Here is a 20,850-nt window from a genome sequence, read left to right as displayed (position 1 = left end):
TGCATAACAAATGTCGTCGGTCGTTCTAAATAATAAAATAATAATATTAAGACTTATATTTGATCGTATTTGAAAAAAAACGAATACTGACAGTTATAAAACCTTCAGTTGTAATCGCTTTAACAACAAACATAGGTATTAATAAAAATGTGTGGTCGTCTGCATCGTCGATTTCGATACTTTTCTTTGAATGTTCTCAAAAATTATTTTACCTAAAAATATGAGCAATACATCAATGAAAAGTAGAATTCGCACTGCGTACGGTGCACCAAGACATTGTAACATGTGTTCTGCTAAAACGGAGAAAATATAACAAAAACATACCTTCGATTGATGTTTTGTCCGCAAAATAGCCGTGGTCGTTCGCATTTGTGGTCATGTGACAGTTTTCGTTCCCGCACATTGGAAAAAAGGCCTTGGCAAACAGCGTAGACCCAGATGAGACGCCGCATTATGCGGCGTCTCATCAGTATCTGCGCTGTTTGCTTAAAGGAATTTATGTAAGAAATATTATAAATATAAAAATAAATATACTTGACACAATCTAATTTTGGAAATAAATTTAGAAGGATGGGAGAGTCCACTGGGCATAAATGGGTAAAACAAACTCCTTAATGCTGAAAACATTACCCAACGGTAATTCCTCAATATAGATGTACAAGCTACGAACATCCTATAAAAACGTCATGTAAATTTTTATTTTACCATATAGGAAAATCAGCGTTATGAATCCTTTTTACATATTGAATAAGACCAAAGTATCGCTAGATGGCCATAAATGTCAATTTGCGTTACTTTTGGTTTCCATTACCATCTTTGTTTGCCTCAACAAGGATGATGTTATCGCTTAATGATGTATAGGAAAAGAGTTCAAAGAACATGGAGATCGTCAGATTAGGACCACAGACGGCCGATAAATCAGTGAAGAAATCTAATTGTGCATTTATAATTCAATGTTGCAAGAAATGTTCCGTTAAACTGGTGTACGATTTGACATATATAAAGATATGACTGCAGATTTGCTTTTTGATAGTAAAATTGAGAATGCAATATATAAACCCATTTATGCCTAGCGTCTAGAAAAAATGCATTGGCAAACAGCGAAGACCCAGATGAGACGCCGCATGATGTTTGCTTAAAGGAATTTCTGTAAGAAACTAAATATAGATATAAATATACTAGACATCCCTAATAAGGAAATAAATTGATCCAATTTAGAAGGATGGGAGAGTCCACTTGGCATACATGGGTTAACGTATCACAACCTTCTCATTGGAGCCGTGTGGTAGTGCCATTGGATTGTGGTAAAGTCAGAACGCAATATGTTAATGGATAATGTACAAATGAATCCTGGTCCCGAAATTTCTATTAATCTTTAGTAAGTTTTAATGTAGCAAAACATGAAACTGCTGAAACTTTATAAGGGGAGGAACTCTTGTTGCTATCCACTACTTATATTACTGATCACTATGAAAATAACATGATTAAAACTGGTATCACCGCCTTGGAACGGTCAATACAAATCATTGAAACGGTCCATTCAAATCATTGGGGGTTTAAACCAGTTTGAGGGCAGACGAATCTGCTACTTACCCCAGAATTTACACGCGCGTCTCAGACGGTTTTAAAGAAATGTTCTTATTAAGACAGACATTAAATATGGATGCCAAAACGTGACGCGCAAATTGATTATTAGACTTTTGTGATATGAAAAATTACATTTGGTAAATTTGCCGCTTTTTAATCCAGTTTGATTTTTGTTGTCGAATACTTTCAGGACATGTACAAACACAAGATTATGGATTGTAACTTCACAGTGCAAATTAATCTAAATAGAGGACGTACTTCAAAGTATGTAATATTTGTATTTTAAATCAATCTGAATGTCGCAGCGTCCGATGTTAATAAAAAGCACGCGACTAAAATGTTTGAACTATCGCCGTGTAAATAAGGCTTCGTGACTTTGTGACTCGTTCCCAAAGAATTTAATAATTGTATTCAACATACGCTATTGAGTTTCCAATATGATTAACGTTTTGATCACAAGTCAACAAGCGTCCGTAAGAAATGAAAATATAATATGCTAACAAAACCAAAAGGAATAATTTAGAGCTAAACCGGTCTACAATATACCGGTAATGGATTACAAAAAAAACTTCTGTCTATTTTAACAGTGCTTTTTGTACAATCATGAACTGTTTTTTGCAATAATGAAATATGTGTACATGTATACATGCATTCTCTCTATAGATTTGAATGTAAGAACTCCCATGTATACAATACACGATTTCATTTTGAGTTTGACCAAATTCCAGCTCCAAAAACTCCTTTAAGTATACTATTATATTTTATGTTATTAGACTTTTGTAGACTTTTCATTGCAAAGAGGTTACTTAATTGATTCAATTAAATGTTACATAAGGAAAAACATTCTTATAGTTATCTCGCCAACACACTTTCTATACTATCTGCATTTTCATTGTGAAACAAGCATAAGATGTTTGAAGCCCATTTAATTAATTCATCCATCTATGCTATCTCGTTATTCTGACTTTAGTTGATTGCAAGTAAGTACACGTATTGTTTAAGTATGTTTTATTTCATTATCTACATATGTTTTGCCATAAAGCGATATGTGGACATTGCATAACATTATTGACAAAAAATAGACACACACTATCACAATTATGTTATAATGTCACTTATTATATAAGATGCATATATTCAATCAGAACGATTAACATTGAATTTAAATTACTGACATAACTAGTAGATTTACAAATGCATAAGCTTTTGGTTTCTATTTCTTGAAATATTGACATATTTACAAAGCAAAGGACTACGTCTTAGTTCATTTTTTTCTGGCATTTAAATCATATGCAGTATTAATATTTACAGAACATTGCGCAGATGTGTCGTTCTTTCTTCCACAGACTAGAGGTACACCCATATTCGACGTTTCCTTTTACATCCATGTATTTTACGTTTGCGTGTGTACAGGTACAGGCCACGTTGTTCTTCCACCAGTTATTTCATACATTAATACGTCACTGATGCCGACGTCACGCACACTAACACACCATCGTGGCCGAGTGCGATTCATGCTATAACGTTACATTCTTAGCCGAAATGTTTAAATGCTGTTATCTGCCTTTGCTGTATTCATCTGCCCGACCGTGTCTGGACTGTGTTAACTGATATAATAATAATAATAATAATAATAATAATAATAATAATAATAATAATAATAATAACAGATCTAATAATAGTAATGATGATGATGATGATGATGATGATGATGATAATAAGTATAATAATAATAATAACAATTAATAATAATTTTATTGCATTTGCAACCGGGAAATGCAAACATTTTCTTCAAAGTGATACAGGACTATGATTCGCTGGATATTAATGTTTGCTTTGCAATTTGTGCAATTTAAAACTGTTTTATTGATACGTTTTAACATATTAATGCGAATATGTGATTGTTTTTTGATGATATGAATACTTTTTGTTCGGTTCAAATCATGTATTTGCTGCTCTTTATGTAGTGTTTTTTTAGTGTTAAATATTTCAATTATCTATACCTTACCTTCATAAAATACTTCCTTTACCATTGAGCAAACTTTAGTCTGAAAACAAAAACAACAGAAATGTGTTTTGAAATGCGTTGATGGCAGCCGTGTTTTGGCCAGCTTTGTTCGTATTACCGTTAGTGTCATGATACATGACTAAGCAATATCAGTTTGAGAAACTTAGTTCAACACGTTTATTGCTCCTTATTGTAATATGGTTGGGTGAACAATTCCTTAACCCATTTATGCCTAGCGTCTAGAAAAAAAGGCCTTGGCAAACAGCGTAGACCCATATGAGACGCCGCATGATACGGCGTCTCATCAGGGTCTGCGCTGTTTGCTTAAAGGAATGTCAGTAAGAAATATTCTAAATATAGAAATAAATATACTAGACATCCCTAATTATGGAAATAAATTGTTCCAATTTAGAAGGATGGATAGATAGATAGATAGATAGATAGATAGATAGATAGATAGATAGATAGATAGATAGATAGATAGATAGATAGATAGATAGATAGATAGATAGATAGATAGATAGATAGATAGATAGATAGATAGATAGATAGATAGATAGATAGATAGATAGATAGATAGATAGATAGATAGATAGATAGATAGATAGATAGATAGATAGATAGATAGATAGATAGATAGATAGATAGATAGATAGATAGATAGATAGATAGATAGATAGATAGATAGATAGATAGATAGATAGATAGATAGATAGATAGATAGATAGATAGATAGATAGATAGATAGATAGATAGATAGATAGATAGATAAGATAGATAAGATAGATAGATAGATAGATAGATAGATAGATAGATAGATAGATAGATAGATAGATAGATAGATAGATAGATAGATAGATAGATAGATAGATAGATAGATAGATAGATAGATAGATAGATAGATAGATAGATAGATAGATAGATAGATAGATAGATAGATAGATAGATAGATAGATAGATAGATAAGATAGATAGATAGATAGATAGATAGATAGATAGATAGATAGATAGATAGATAGATAGATAGATAGATAGATAGATAGATAGATAGATCGATAGATAGATAGATAGATAGATAGATAGATGGGTTAATGATCTTACAAACCTTAGGTCGAAAGTTAATGTTTGTCCTGACGAGTCTATTATACATCGGCTGGGACGGACGGATGTTTCCAAATATTAGAAGATGGCTCCCACCTTCTTTATTCACATTGCGAAGTTGTGTCAACTGTAATAAGAAACACATAATGTAAAGACGCTAATTTAGAGACAGTTTATTATTTGAAATGCTTTTTAACTCACTTGAGCAAGTGTTTAAGGTGAGTTATTTTAGTAAGTCTGGTGAGTTATTTTAGTAAGTCTATAGCCGGCGTCGTGTGTCGTGCGGTTACAACTTTCAGCTCGTTATCATTCTGCAGGCCACAGTTGTCATCCAATCTAGTTGATATTTAGTCAGAATGTTTATCTTGACAATATTTATTCAAAGTTCGAATCTTGGTCATGTTTTCCGGGATACTAGATCATCGGGTAAAATCTGAGAAAAAACTTCTTACCACTCTAAAGGCCACATTTATAACTCAATATTGATTAAACTTTGTCAGAATATTTATTTTGACACTTTCTCGGCTAAGTTCGAATCAGGTTCACGTTTGTCAAGAAATGAGATCACCATGTTAAGTATGAGCAGCACCCTGTAACCACTCCAGATGTCACTTTTATGAACTGTTATACGACATCACTTCCTTTTTATAACGCACACACATTTTTAGTTTCGTATCTCTTACTTTTTCAACAAACTTGATCTTACAAGTTGCAAACAAGTTGCATCGTTATTTACATAATCCTAATTACAATCTATTATCTGTTGTACTTTACCCATTTATGCCTAGCGTCTAGAAAAAAGGCCTTGGCAAACAGCGTAGACCCAGATGAGACGCCGCATAATGCGGCGTCTCATCAGGGTCAGCGCTGTTTGCTTAAAGGAATTTCTGTAAGAAATATTCTAAATATAGAAATAAATATACTAGACATCCCTAATTTTGGAAATAAATTGATCCAACTTAGAAGGATGGGAGAGTCCACTAGACATAAATGGGTTAATTGCCGTCACCCTCCTACCTGCTGCTCAGTGATATAGATTGGCTTGTTGAAGATGACCCAAGTCACCGTTTCTTGGCACTGGGGTTGGGTGAGGGACCCCTCATATGTGATGTACTCCTTTGTTTGGGGGAGGAGGACCGACAACGGTAGACCATGAACGCGATGTTGCTGTCCTGCAAAGAACATTGAGCGCTTCTCTGATGTTCAAGCAAAGAAACATTGATCACATCATGTCCATCGATCATATCTTGAGAGTGTATATTAAGACTTAAGATTACAGCAGACATACAATATCAAACACGATGAAAAAGAAGCCACCAGAACAAAATGACAATATCTTGAGGTTTTTTGCTGCATTCAGTGGGGTAAATCTGCATCCAAGCCTCAAAGTTTATTCGTCACTTCTTCTACTGTTTTTTCTATCACGCTTGTTGTTTTACGTTTTGTTTTAGCATTTTTACGGAATGTTATATGATTATCTATAGTTGTAAAGTTAAATACAATAAATGCCATTAAAAGTGCAACGAGATCTCATAGTTTTCAGTTGTGGTTGTGACTGATGATGCAGATTCGGCTATTAAACATGATAAGGTGTGTTGCGTTTATGTCATACTTAATGGTAGAAGTTAAATATTTAAAGCCTTCAATCCGTAACATACTGTATTAAGCATCAGCTCAAAAGAAAGCAAACCATTGACTTTAAAGGGGCCTTTTCACAGATTTTGGCATTTTTTAACTTATTCATTAAATGCTTTATATCGATAAATGTAAACATTGGATCGTAAAAGCTCCAGTAAAAAATCAAGAATAAAATTAAAAAAAAGGAAAAGAACATTGCCCGGACCAGGTTTCGAACCAGTGACCCCTGGAGTCCTGCCAGAGTCCTGAAGTAAAAACGCTTTAGCCTACTGAGCTATTCCGCCGAATACACATGCTGAGCGTATTTTAAACCTTATGTAAGCAATCTTCGTAGTTTCACAAAATTTAACGACAAAAACAGAACTCACCAAATTATTCAATCGTTTCGCGTTGCAACGCTTTATAATTTTTAGGTTTTAAAATCGTCAAAAGATGCATATAATGGCTCTTTTAGACCATGGTAAATGTTCAGTATTACTGTTTCCTCACAAATATCATAACTAAAACGAAAATTTGCAAATCTGAAACAACTTTTTTCAATTTTGTCAATTTACCAAAGCGTGAAAAGATCCCTTTAAGACGATCATTTAACTTCTGTGTCGTATAACTAATGACACTATCGATTCCTCTTTGATGACAATAATTACGTATAACAAGTTTCTTAACGTCGCTTATTTAATTGCAATTATCTTTTATTTCGTTTCTCATCGAAAACACAACGTTACGAACTTCTTTTTGTATACTACTTAACTTCCGATTTGTACTGAACATATACTGTAAAGATAATTAACCGAACCGATATTGCCTGAAAGAATGCGTTTGCCATTAAAGGAAAATACAAAAATAACGAACGCATTAACTTAATTAATGTTACAATCACATTGACAGTAAGAAATGTAACAATGCTTTTAAACCAGACACTTCATTTTTAATTCCTTCCCCCAAGAAGATTCATCCGCAGGCCCGAAATTAATTGTGTGCTGTAAACCGATTACGTAATGACCGCTTCAACAAGTTACGCCAAAGATCGTTTCAGAAAGACAAGACCTGATTAAGATCGAGAATATAACGCTACACTTTCATTCCTGTTGAACTCTCTTGGACAGTTTTATGGGCGAAAAGCGTTGTTTAGGTACCATTAAGAAATAGATTGATGAATCGATTCCTTCAATTCCTTTAATGCGTTTCCGCAAGCGTTTGTTAATGCTTCCAGAAGTCAGTTCTCGCGTTCGCCACCGGCTTTGATTTGAACAAGTATGCAGGGGCGGTTCAGGGATCTCTGGTTGGGGGGGGGGTATTGAAAGATTTGCTAGGGGTCCATGGGGCCGCTAGGGACCCTGGTGGGTGCTAAGGATCCGGGGGGGGGCGAAGGCTTCACGATTTTAGTGATTTTGAAGGCAATCAATGTGCAAAAAAAGAGATACATCAGAATCGCAAAGTTCGACTTTAAAAAACCGGGCGACATACAGTCTAAAGTTAAAACATTTAGCGATTGTCTGTGATTAGTTGGAAATGTTGTGTACGAAAAAGGAGAAAAATGAGTTAAATAGGTGATATAGATCTAGTTAAGTGTGAAACATCAAATGGATTGACTTTACTTTGGCGTTTTAGAGGGGGGGGGGGGCGTACGCCGCGTCCGCTTCCCTTGGATCCGCATATGGTATGGTAAAGGTGTAAGATATAAACAATCACTGATGCTTTCAGATGAGTTGTTTTACTGCTATGGTTCATGCAATAATTAACAGCGACCATCCCTCTCAAACACCGACATAGCTACTTTGAGTAATTGCTATAGAATTCTTAGGATACATTTTATAACAGTATATTATATATATTATTGTGACAGACATTCTGGTTATATTTGTATCATATCGTTTTAAATCGTATTAAATCTTAAATCAGGTAAACAAATATATTTACAAATGTTTTTACAAGGAAACTATTTTTTTGTAATGGTCTTACCTTTTGTTGGTATATGGGTCAGAGCATTTGATATCATTGTATACGCTTCGTTTCCAATTTTGCCAACCTGTAAAGGAATGAAAATACAAAAAAATAATATACTTTTCAAATAATAATGATAATAATAATAATATTATTATAATAATAATTATTATTATAATATAATATTTTTTTTAATAATAATTCTTCTTCTTATTATTATAATTATTATAATTATAATAATAATAATAATTATTATTATTATTATTATTATTATTACTATTATTACTATTATTATTATTATTATTATTATTTTTTTTTTTTTTTTTTTTTTTTTTTTTTTTTTTTATTATAGTATTTTATTACAGGTGAAGTAGTTGTAATAGCAATAGTAGTTGTAACAGTATTTGTTGTTGTTTAAATGTTACATTAGTTGTTGTAACAATAGTATGAGCAGTGGCAACAGCAGCAGCAGTGCACACGACATTTTACCTCTAAAAATATGGAGACTGCGACTAAGCCATTGGGTGATGACATAGCTTGGGTATAGTTTGCATAAAGGTCTGCATTGAACATGTAGAGCTGAATCTGGAATTAATCGAGACGTCCATTAGATAGTTATTTATAAAATATACATACAAAATTGTTGAGCTCACACGTTAGTTCAAAATCGAATAATACATGCCTTATTGAAACATTTGTAAATAACATAATATCTATAAAGTGTAATTATAAATTACAATCTGTGTTGAGAGATTGAGATTAAATGTTACAAATGTTAAGCAAAGCCGTTTTGTGTTCCTGGTAGAAGTTTTTGAACGAATTACTTGCATGTAACTGGCCAATGTTACTGTACACTTAAAACAATAAGAAAGACACCTCGGCGGGAAAGGCCTGTCCGTTGACAGTATGTTCTGACCCACTGGCTTCGTCGTGGCCGAAGTGAAGCTTTATATGGTGCAGGTGATACACGTACTGTAACGGACCGGAAGTGGCGTTGATAAGCGGCACTATGACGTCATCGACAAACAGCGTGATGTCATTTCCGGTATTTGTTAGATTTCCATTGATCTGGAGTCAAAAATAACGTGGGTTGTGCAAAAGTTGACGTTCTAGGAGCGAACCAGCGAACTTTTGATTAAAGAAATTCTTGATTTGTGTTGTATTCCCTTAAACGTGTTTAGATACCTTCCACTTATGATATGCTTTGTATCGATCGTTCCAAGGCGGTCGTATTCATTTGTGTTTATTGTTTGTTTTGGGCTTGTTTATAAATGTTGGGTAATTAATCAGTTTCCATAAATAAATAAAAACTCGTTGAGGTGATACAATTTATAAACAAGTGCAGGTTCAGTTTGCTTTTATTTTCTTAATACTGCCATGATCGGCAGCGGGTTTATGAAGGCGTTTGCCTTTGAAACTAAATCAAACACTTGTAAAGAAATTATTGTATTGAAAATCATCATGGACAATTTCTTTCGTATTCTTAAATGTTAACTTCTCCAGTAAACTCGCAGCAAGATTATGGCACTCCGTTAATGGAGTGAAATTTGAAGCTGATTACATTTGTGTTTCTGGTTAAATGTTTTGGCACTAATACTAATTACGGAAATTCCTTTCTACGACTTGGTGCATCCTTGCGAACAATTTTATTCAAGAGTAATGCCTTTTATATCATCATCGATTCGACTTGAAGTTTTGTCTACAGATAGAAGAGCAAGGATATACAGAAATATTAGACTTTATACAAACGTTAGAAAATGTATGTCTTAGTAGTTATGAACATGATTCCAAAGTGAGTGTATTTTAAATACATGTTAATAGCATATTTTTATGTTTGATTAAAAAAATCCATGTAAAATTCTTTACTTTAAATTGGTAGTAACTTTTCAATTTTTGTAATAATATGCATCTCAATGTTATTATCACTACACCTTAAACAACCATAGTTGTCAAAAAAGTACCTCAAGTTGTATTGGGGTATTTTTTATACCATGCTTGAAACGATTCCGCTATCGTTGAATAAAAAATGATACAAATTAAGATCTAAATACTTATTTAGGAATTTGTATTATCATTTACAAATATGTCGAATTTAACACAAACAAAAACAACCATAAAAGCATATGTCCATATCGTTGCATAATAACCACATTTGAAATGAGAATCTGCTTTTCTTAATAAAAAAATATTTAAAAAAATAGTAAAATAATAATTTCTTTTTTCCCCCAACTATTTACCGGTAATACAATAGTATGCGACTGTATAATAGCATGCAAGTCACAAGGGGCTAGCATGTGGCCATGACAAGGCGCGATCGGTCATTGTCGGCTCGGGTTCAGATTAAATTTACCCCGGGAACTCTTAAGTATATTTTAATGTACTCAGTGTACGGAAAATATACTAAAATGTACTCGGCCATGTTAGACTGTACTTGAATTTTATTCACGCCCAAAATTCGATGTCGTAAAACGCGCTACGGAATACGAAACAAAATTCTGTTTTAAACATGCTTCAAAATTCTTTTTTGAGTATGCGTTTCTATAATATAAAGGCCATCAAAAAATATTGACATAAATATGAACATAATCAATTTGAAAAAAAATCGCCGAAAACGACCAATTTAGCATTAGAATTCTAGGGAACGTTTAAGTATATTTTTCGTACCTGGGGTACATTGACTTATACTTAAGAGTACCCGTGGTACATTAAAAAAGTACCCGAGCCGACATTGACCAATTTAGCGATGATAATGATTCATAAAAAATTATTTGTCTGGAAAAAATCCATAAAAATCTTTTTTTCCGTAATTGTTTGATTGTGCGTCACATACAAACTACATGTTAAATAAATATCATCATTTGTTACGCGCTACACGCATGCTAGTTATAACAAAGAAGCGTTAACAAGTAAAAACGACAAACCTTTTTCTCGCTGGAAAACACCACGCCTGTAAGGTTAGGATCAAAGAGCAGTTTGTCTGGCAGGATGTCAATGGGTGACTGGTACCTGCCCATCGTACATATCGGCCACTTGGTCCCCCACCAGGCTGGCCCTAGCAATGAGATCAGAGAATGATCGATCGTGCATCGTGCACTTGGTCCCCCACCAGGCTGGTCCTAGCAATGAGGTCAGAGAATGAACACTTGACTGGTACCTCTCCACCGTGCATATCGGCCACTTGGTCCCCCACCACAGGGGCGTAGATAATGGGGGGGCAGGGGGGGGCGGCCGCCCCCCCAATATTTCGGCTAGTCATCGTTATATAAATAAACGTAAAATCCCCCAAAAATCGCCGCCCCAAAACCAGTATTTTTGTAATCACGCGCTGTCAGTGCAGAAACCATGTGTCCCCTCTCTGTCTGCTCTGAGGTTGCCAATAGTGATGTGTCAATATCCCTTGTTAGGTGTCATAAACTAGTGGCCGGAGTAAATGTCATTGCGTTAATTGTTTTATTGTTCTTTTCTGTGATTGCACTGTCAGTGTTTTGATTACGGACAGGCGATTCTTTTAATTTTAATTGATCGCTTTAATTCAAAGGTAACTGCCACTTAAAACAATTTTGAGTAAATTGCTGCGCCCGTGGTGGTGACTACGCCACTCATCTGCGGAGCGTGATGGACTTCTACAGGGACGACTTCAACGAGCAGGCGCTCACCACTCAGCTGGAGACGTACCAGGTCGCCGTACGGGACAAGAAGGTCAAGACCATCACGGACATTGTCACGTTCTTCCGCCACTTGCCTCCTGAGTCTCGCCTCTTTTTCTCGGAGGTGATGCGCATCCTCCGCCACGTCCTGGTAATGCCCGCCAACAACGCCACCAGCGAGAGGTCCTTCTCCGGCCTGAGACGCCTGAAGACGTACCTCCGGACGTCTATGACACAGGAGAGACTCACCCACCTCATGACGCTCCACGTGCACAGGTGTGCTACCGACGCAATGGACTTGTTAGATGTTGCCAATGAGTTCGTCACTGTGAATGAATCACGGTTAACTATCTTCGGGAAGTTTTCATAGAATGTGACACTTGGCATTAACATTACGCGAACAGTGCATGATAAACTGTGGCTTAAAAATAAATTATCCGTAATTTTTGTTTATTTAACTTAATTTAATAATATTTATTCATCCTGGTTCAGTATTTTAATAGTGCTCGAAATGTGGATACATTATTTACTAATCATGTCATATTGTATTGGTTGTTGTGTATTTTCATGTGGTTATTTATAACACTCTCCCATTTTCAGGTGTTAAATATGTCCATCAGTAATAAAATATATCCATTGTGAATGTAATGTTAATGTTTTTATTTCTCATATCACTTGTTAAACTCCGTCATTAAAATTCATAAACATTTACTTAATTTTATGTTGTAATTAGAGTTTTTGGAAAGAAAATAATAACATTTACATCAACATGAAAGTTCCCCCGAAACGCACCATATTAATTGTAATTGTATTTTTTTTCGGAACCACGGGACAGGACAACCCTCTCAAACGAACCTCTTTATGTTCCTAGTACAGAAACTGGACTGCCCCTCCAATGTTGGGAGGTTATCTACGCCCCTGCGTGACCAGGCTGGTCTTTGGAACGAGATCAGAGAATGAACGCTTGTGGAAAAAATGGAGGAAGTGGCATTACAGGACAATGGTCCCCACCAGGTAAGGAACTTTTAGTGAAATTAGTGGTGTGTCATATTACTGGGCGCTTCTTGTAATCGAAAAATGTAGTTGAAATATCATATCACGGTAACATACCGCATATCAAACCAATGGTCCCATCCAGGCGGGACTTGGAAATAAGAAGAATGCAAAACTGTAGAGAAAATGGTATTATTGGGGCATATTGGTCCTCCACATGGACCGGGAACGAGAACAAAGAATGAACAATTGTAGAGAAAGTGGCATTGTTTTATAAAAATGTATGTTGTCACTTCTTGTAATCGACAAAATATTTGAAATATCATATCATGGCTATTTACCACATGTATGTGGTTACTTCTTGGAAAGGAAATATTCATTTTAAACATCGCAATATGTAAATACCATGTCTGCATGCTTGTGGATGGCTGATCGTATAGTCAGATTAAAACAAAGCTGAAGCTCTAATTTAATAAAGACAGAAGTAAAAGGCATAATGTATGTATTGGAGTTCATCAATTACGACCGTTAACTTAAAAGTTTGAGTTTCAGGATGATTTTGTACATTATCGAAGTCACACGACCTTTTATTATAGAGTCCAACGTTAGTCGTTTTAGATGAATGGTATGAACAGTCAATGTTTTTTTATTAATCATGTTGAATTATTCAAATGTGTAAAGAAATCAATCTTACAGTCTCGGTTTACAATAAATAACTGTGATGATACGATTATTCTCCAGCCAATAAGTGTAGAATTTAATATTGTTTATCGTTTCATACAATCAAAAAATATATAGTCTTAAAAAACTAAAACTTCTGTAAAAATCATTATTAAATAGCTAAAAATAGTTAAGATATATTTTGAAATTACTACAATAATTTTGAATTTGAAACCTTCTTCATCATGGGATAAATTGAAAATACGCATATTCTCGATCACTTTAACGATGGACCCACCCTTGCCCCATAAAACTAACATAATTAAATCCTCTATCATAACTTTTGATTAACTTCATTTAATATTAGCTATTGCAGAGCATTGGGTTTTACTCTGGTCTAAAGACTCGTTTAATCATACATGTGTGTGCTTAATTTTCCTCCGTCAAATGTAATGACCGGCGCGTTCCACTTTCCATTTTGGATTTATCATCGTTAAACTCATCATAAATTAAGTAACCCATGACGGTGTTTCTTGCTTTGTTCCGATGCAGATCAAAAACAAAAGTCTCATGCTTATCATGAGTGTACATTAATTGCAATCCAATATTGACTCATAATTTGAGAGATCGCAATAAACCACCACTACAATAACCCGACTAAAAAACAACAACCGACCATCAGAATGGGAATGGAGTCAATGAAGGAAGCGTTTGTCTTGATTGACATTCATCATTTGATACACAGCGCAATTCGATGTCTTCTCGAACGTTTGGTGTCCATCGTCTGTCATGACAGACTAAATAAATCGCCGACAATGATGCAGCATATCAGAAGTAATTTCTAAAGCAAATGAGATCGGTGTATTGTTCCCCCATTTGGGACACAAACAAGCGGACGAGATTGAATGATATCGGATTGCCGTGTCGACCCAAGATTAGATGGAACAAACATCGGTGTTAATCTTGGCCCAACATATTTTTAATTTACTTCCCAATCTTAAAATAATAGCGAAATTATTCTTTATTTCACGAAGATGGCTTTACACACTCTCCTAATTTGTGAATCGCCTGGATACGTAATGTATTAGACGGGGATTTTAAAACAATAACAAACACTCTTTTTACCGTGTTGAATATAAGTTCCTGTTTAGCTTTTCAATGCATCAATATTTTCTATTAAATCACATGAACATACATAAGGATTACAGTATTCATTAAAACACAATAATAAACATACAAGCAAAATATTGGTTAATTATTATTTTGTTTTCCTCATGTGTAAATTTCGAAATAAAATAACAACATTGAATTAAGTAGGTATTATATTGTTATATTGCATGACTTCATGTTTAATGTTACAACTATAATTACAAATCAATGAATTCAAGTTATTTCCAATTGTGTCTTGCGTTTTAACACACAAAGTAAAAAAAACACTCGCTGATAATTTCTCTCTATAATGGAAACAATGTTGCTTTAGATGGTATTTTCGTAATGGAAGTAGATAATAAAACACGATTGTTTGACGCAATAGCATAAGCTAGAATCACCAGTGATTGTAATTCTATTAGAGTAAGAATGTTTGCTCATACAGAATAAAATTATTTGTAAACATTGAGTGATAGATTATATTGTAATAATTACTATTCATACCCAGTTTTGATGCTAATGTATTGATGTATGAACATACATATAGGGCCGTGGACCATGCTTTGTGAAAATGGGATTTAATGCATGTGTGGAAAGTGTCGACCCAGATTAGCCTGTGCAGTCCGCACAGTCTCATCGGGGACGACACTTTCCACCCTAACTGGATTTTTGCAAAGAAGAGATTTTCTGTAAACGAAAAATACCATCAAAGCGGAAAGTGTCGTCCCTCATTAGCCTGTGCGAACTGCACAGGCTAATCTGGGACGACGCTTAACGCACATTCATTAAACCCTCTTTTCTCAGAGCACGGCCCATATGTGTATTGCGCATGACTGAATCGTGTAACCCTTTTTACAAGTAATAAGAACTCAAATTTAACTCAATTATAAGTTTTATATGTTTTATACAGTTATACAGTTCACATGTAAATGTATTTATGTATGAGCTTTCGTATACTTTTAGGAAATAAAATGTTGCACAACAAAAATATGTTCAATTATTTAGTGGTAAGGTCCGCCAATTGTGTCGTTTTAAATAATTGTGCGGGTTGTGTTATCCTTTTGGTAACTATTTAAAAACGTTGGATGTGATAATATCACTTTGTCATAAAATTAAGACTCTTTTTTATTTAGAGGGCCGATTGATAACTGAAGTTACCCTCGACCTAGGAGATTAAATTATTTATCAATTGCTTCATATTATTTATCAACAGATGTACGTTGAGACGTTTGTCAATTTAAGATTTGGACCAATGAACAGTGTAAAACATGACATATGGGTTTTCCTCTGGGTGCTCCGAACCTTCCCAACAGCACAAGATCACACCAAAAGTTTAACCCATTTATGCATAGTGGACTCTCCCATCCTTCTAAATTGGATCAATTTGTTTCCAAAATTAGGGATTTCTATTATATTTGTTTCTATATTTAGAAGATTTCTTAAAGAAATTCCTTTAAGCAAACAGCGCAGACCCTGATGAGACGCCGCATCATGCGGCGTCTCATCTGGGTCCACGCTGTTTGCCAAGGTCTTTTTTCTAGACACTATGCATAAATGGGTTAAACAGATGAGAAACCGTGGCAAAGCATGTGATGCAAAGCATATTAGGCAAATCCAATCATATCACCCTAATCAAAGCTTGGGACCCGAATAAGCGTCTGAATCTATGGGGTTTATAAAAGTGTTTATAAGGGGTTGATTTAATGATTTACAACACTTTCTAGACCTAAAGTAAAATATGCAAGTGTGCTTTTTTCAACAGCATCCTAATTTAAAGGTATCTCCTACCAAACATATTTCAATTGAAATAAAACATACGTTGTATATTTTCATTTTTATAATGGCACTCTTTTGTAACATATCATGATGGGCTGTTGTTGTTGTTGTTGTTGTTTCAATCACAATTAGTTTTATCAACAATTAATATATTCATTAACAAATATGTTTTTAGTTGTTATTGTTTTTTAAAACACGGGAATGCGTGATAATCAGAAATTACAATACTTATTAACTGTCCACTTTTAATAGGTCATGTAAGGGAATATAATAAATTATTAACCGTCCTTGTTTACGATGTTTTGTAATTAAACATCATCAAATGAACACATTCGATACAAATATAAATCCCGAATATTGATGTTTCGTGTAATTTCTGTTTAAGTCTGTTATTGCATTTTTATGAGTAATTCAACTCCTTGATTTCCATATTGCGTGCACAATTTAAAAATTAGATCACGTGATTAAAAATCAAATTTTCCAATACATGCATACGTTTTAATGCAAAAAAATAATTAACTCATTTATGCCTAGTGGGCTCTCCCATCCTTCACAATTGGATCAATTTATTTACAAAATTAGGGATGTCTAGTATATTTACCCCGGTATTTCTATATTTAGAATATTTCTTACACAAATTCCTTTAAGCAAACATCGCAGACCCTGATGAGACGCCGCATCATGCGGCGTCTCATCTGGGTCTTCGCTGTTTGCCAATGCCTTTTTTCTAGACGCTAGGCATAAATTGGTTAAGCCTGAATGACCAAGTTCATTGAATACATAAATCATGTATGTAACATATAACAATAGGAAGTAAAAATTATAGTAGTAAGTAGTTGTTATAATACTACCGTTACACAGTGTAATGAAGTAATCATCAAACATATATAATTTACGTCAAATGGGTGGAAAATAACAACAACATTTTCAATTCGGAAATATTTTAATTAGTCAAGATAAAGTGTAATGTGACCTACTGAAGTGAAGTAACTATTACAAAAAACATATATCTCGAATAACCGACAACAAAAGAAAATGTCGGAAATGACATTCGAAAATGACCGATTTCGGATTAAAAATGTATAAATAATCGTTGGTACTTGACTTCGTTGCTCAGCGGACCAACGAAATCCAAGAAAATTCGTACCACTCGAAATTTAATGGTTTTACAGTATGTCGTATGAATAAGAGTAACCTAGTTTTCTTTGACAAAGTACTTCCATGCGTTGTTTGGTCTCCTGGGGAGGCTACAAGGGCCACGCTTAGCAGCATCCGCTGTTTGATGTGTCATTAATATTGGGAAAAAACACAAGTTTAGTACCACGTCTCCCAATACTATTGTCAAGTGTGTTCAGCTAAATATATACTGGTAATGAGATAGAAACAACTAGTTTCATAAAGATAACTTATGATATTTTCACAATGGAGATGGTATATGATTCTTGTAGTGAACTTGTACTCATTTCGTGATTTTCGATTACTTCAAGAAAGATTTTAACCAACATGTTTAAAAAGTGATGAAGTTATGATTCTTGTTTAAGTTTTTATTCGGGAATAAATAAGGGAAAATAAAAAAACAAACACATCGAATGATAGACCATACCCTCCCCTAACGACCTCTAGAGTCAACCGCTTTGAATCGTCAGTCATTTTTATATATCTATAGTCATTAAATATAGTTGTACATGAATTATTTCAACCGATTTAAACCACTACTGGTTTGCTTGGCCCTTCCAAGGCGGCGACCTCAGCTTATATGTTTTCGTGTTTATTGGTGTGTTGTACATATTGTTCTATGTTGAGTTATGTTCATTGTACTGTATTGTGTTGTTATTGTACTGTATTGTATGTATTTTACTGTACTGTATTTTATGCATAGTACTTAGCTGTGCTGTTTGTATTGTACTGTAGTGTATTGTATGTATTGTGTTGGGTAATGCAGTAAGTTTTGAAGTATGATGTGTGTATTGTATTAAGTATATAGTCATGTAAGGTATAATCCCTGTAGCGGTTTCTCCACATAGGTTCTCGGATCTGGACTTATTTATTATATTTATTTTATAAATGTTTTCCGTCAATATGAAAACTGGTAAATAAATAAGCCATTGAAAGGTTTGCATACATAATTATCACGTAGTTTGAGGAAAAGGCAAGGATTTGATAAGAGCTCTGCTCGGAATCGGTCAAATATCTGTTAGTAGTTTGTTAAACATTGAATATTCATAAGGAAACAGTATTTTAATTCACAAATAACAGGCGTGTTTTATTTGGTCATTTGTGACAGTTACAAGATGGACCCAGATTAATACATCCACTGGGTGATATATCACGAATGTTTAAGGGATAGTAACGTGATGTAAACACGTTCCTCCATTTTGTAGTCAATTGTTTATTGTCACTTGTAACTTATTATATTTTAGAATCGAGATGATATTTCATACGTGAACGAGCACATGATTACGTACTTTGATATTTGAGATGATTTCGGAAAATTATAAAGTTAGCAAAGACAATGGCAGAGTGTTAACCTCAGTGGCCCAGGCAGCAGAGATGATACAAACTTGATGTGTCTGCTTATTGTGTACTTGAAAACAGATTGCCACAGATTGTAAATTTAAATATTTATTTTTACGCATTTAGATGTTAGATCAAACGAACCCGTGCGTAGTTAATCATTTAACACCAAACCGCATGAAAACAACATGCTACCGACGTTAATCGAATGTCAGCGTTATAATATTTTCCGAATGATTACAAATGCAAAGCGTTCCCGATCTCTTACATATTTGCTTCTTTAAGTAATGACCATGGACACCATGGGACGCATCTTTAAAGATGTACTGTTTATTGTATCAGTATTATTTATTTGCTAAATAGTTACCTCTCAAGTACACGAAATCAATATGAAAATTCCGGTCATTAAGCCTTTAGATGTTTAGTATTTAAAGATTTACACATAATAACAGCGAGGTAGTTTTTCAAACATATTTAGATATGTGACTTTTACTCTAAATGTTCTTTTCACAAAACCATCAAACAAATCTTGCTCGGGATAACTATTGTGAGAGTAAAGAAAATACACAGAGTTCATTAGGAAACGAGAAAGATTAAATTAAACTTAATAAAAAAAATCAATAAATTAAAAACGAACAGAAGCACTTAAGTGTTTTCTAACCTGAAAACCCGTCATATGTCCACCACCACTCCGTCCAAACTGAATCAAAACCTGCAATGAAAGCATATTCATTCTTACATTCATTCATTCTTTTATTCATTCATTTATTCATCCATTCATTATATTCATTCATTTATTAATTCATTCAAGTTTATTGCATAAACAAATACATACCAATATATAAACATTTTTAGTATCAAAATTATAAATTGTTGACACAACATTGCGATGCGATTTTAATAACAGAAGATTCTCATTATACGAAATATTGTATATTAAAGGGGCCTTTTCACAGATTTTGGCATTTTTTTAACTTATTCATTAAATGCTTTATATGGATAAATGTAAACATTGGATCGTAAAAGCTCCAGTAAAAAATCAAGAAAAAATTTAAAAAAAAGGAAAAGAACATTGCCAGTGACCCCTGGAGTCCTGCCAGAGTGCTGAAGTAAAAACGCTTTAGCCTACTGAGCTATTCCGCCGAGTACACATACGTGACGTATTTTATACCTTATATAAGCAATCTTCGTAGTTTCACAAAATTTAACGACAAAAACAGAACTCTCCAAATTATTCAATCGTTTCGCGTTGCAACGCTTTATAATTTTTAGGTTTTAAAATCGTCAAAAGATGCATATAATAGCTATATTAGAGCATGGTTAATGTTCAGTATTACTGTTTCCTCACAAATATCATAACTAAAACGAAAACTTACGAATCTGAAACAACTTTTTTCAATTTTGTCAATTTACCAAAGCGTGAAAAGATCCCTTTAACGTAATAATATAGTGCCTTACCGTATACGGAAGTAAATGTGATCATCGAAAACACTGACAATATCATCATGGGGACGCTTCCTCCATTAATCGTAGTATATGGTATTTTCTGAAAAATAAACTTTAAAAAGAAATTCTTCTTTCTATCTTGAAAAAAGATATACTTAAACATGTGTATTCAAATAACAACAAACGTTGGACAGTGAATATTAGTTTGTAATGTTAATGCTTAGTAGTTTATCGTATAAAAATGTTTGAACGCGTTGTAGGATGAAAATATTGTTTTATATCCAAAGCATAACATTATTAGAAATTGTGACTTCTCTATATTATTGTTTTATTTCAGAAGTTAAACACAAATTTAAAGTAATGCCTTTCTACTGTCGTTTTATTACC

The 20,850-nt window shown here is 34.0% G+C and overlaps 1 protein-coding gene across 1 annotated transcript; it reads right to left on the bottom strand.

Annotated features, from left to right (window-relative positions):
- Nucleotides 1-2,628: 2,628 nt before the first annotated feature.
- LOC127882384 (carbonic anhydrase-related protein 10-like) lies at nt 2,629-20,588 on the bottom strand. Its single transcript, XM_052430984.1, has 10 exons — nt 20,476-20,588; nt 19,679-19,729; nt 11,200-11,330; nt 9,155-9,346; nt 8,768-8,863; nt 8,297-8,363; nt 5,714-5,868; nt 4,701-4,823; nt 3,596-3,635; nt 2,629-3,194 (listed from the first exon to the last, which is right to left on the bottom strand). Exons 1-10 carry the CDS (start codon nt 20,522-20,524, stop codon nt 3,163-3,165), a joined length of 936 nt encoding a protein of 311 aa, XP_052286944.1. The 5' UTR covers nt 20,525-20,588; the 3' UTR covers nt 2,629-3,162.
- Between the last annotated feature and the right edge of the window lie 262 nt (nt 20,589-20,850).

The sequence above is a fragment of the Dreissena polymorpha genome, chromosome 5 (genome assembly GCF_020536995.1).
Source record: "Dreissena polymorpha isolate Duluth1 chromosome 5, UMN_Dpol_1.0, whole genome shotgun sequence".
NCBI classification, from domain to species: domain Eukaryota; kingdom Metazoa; phylum Mollusca; class Bivalvia; order Myida; family Dreissenidae; genus Dreissena; species Dreissena polymorpha.
Note: the sequence above shows the minus strand (reverse complement) of the source record. Positions and strands in the feature narration are given on the sequence as shown.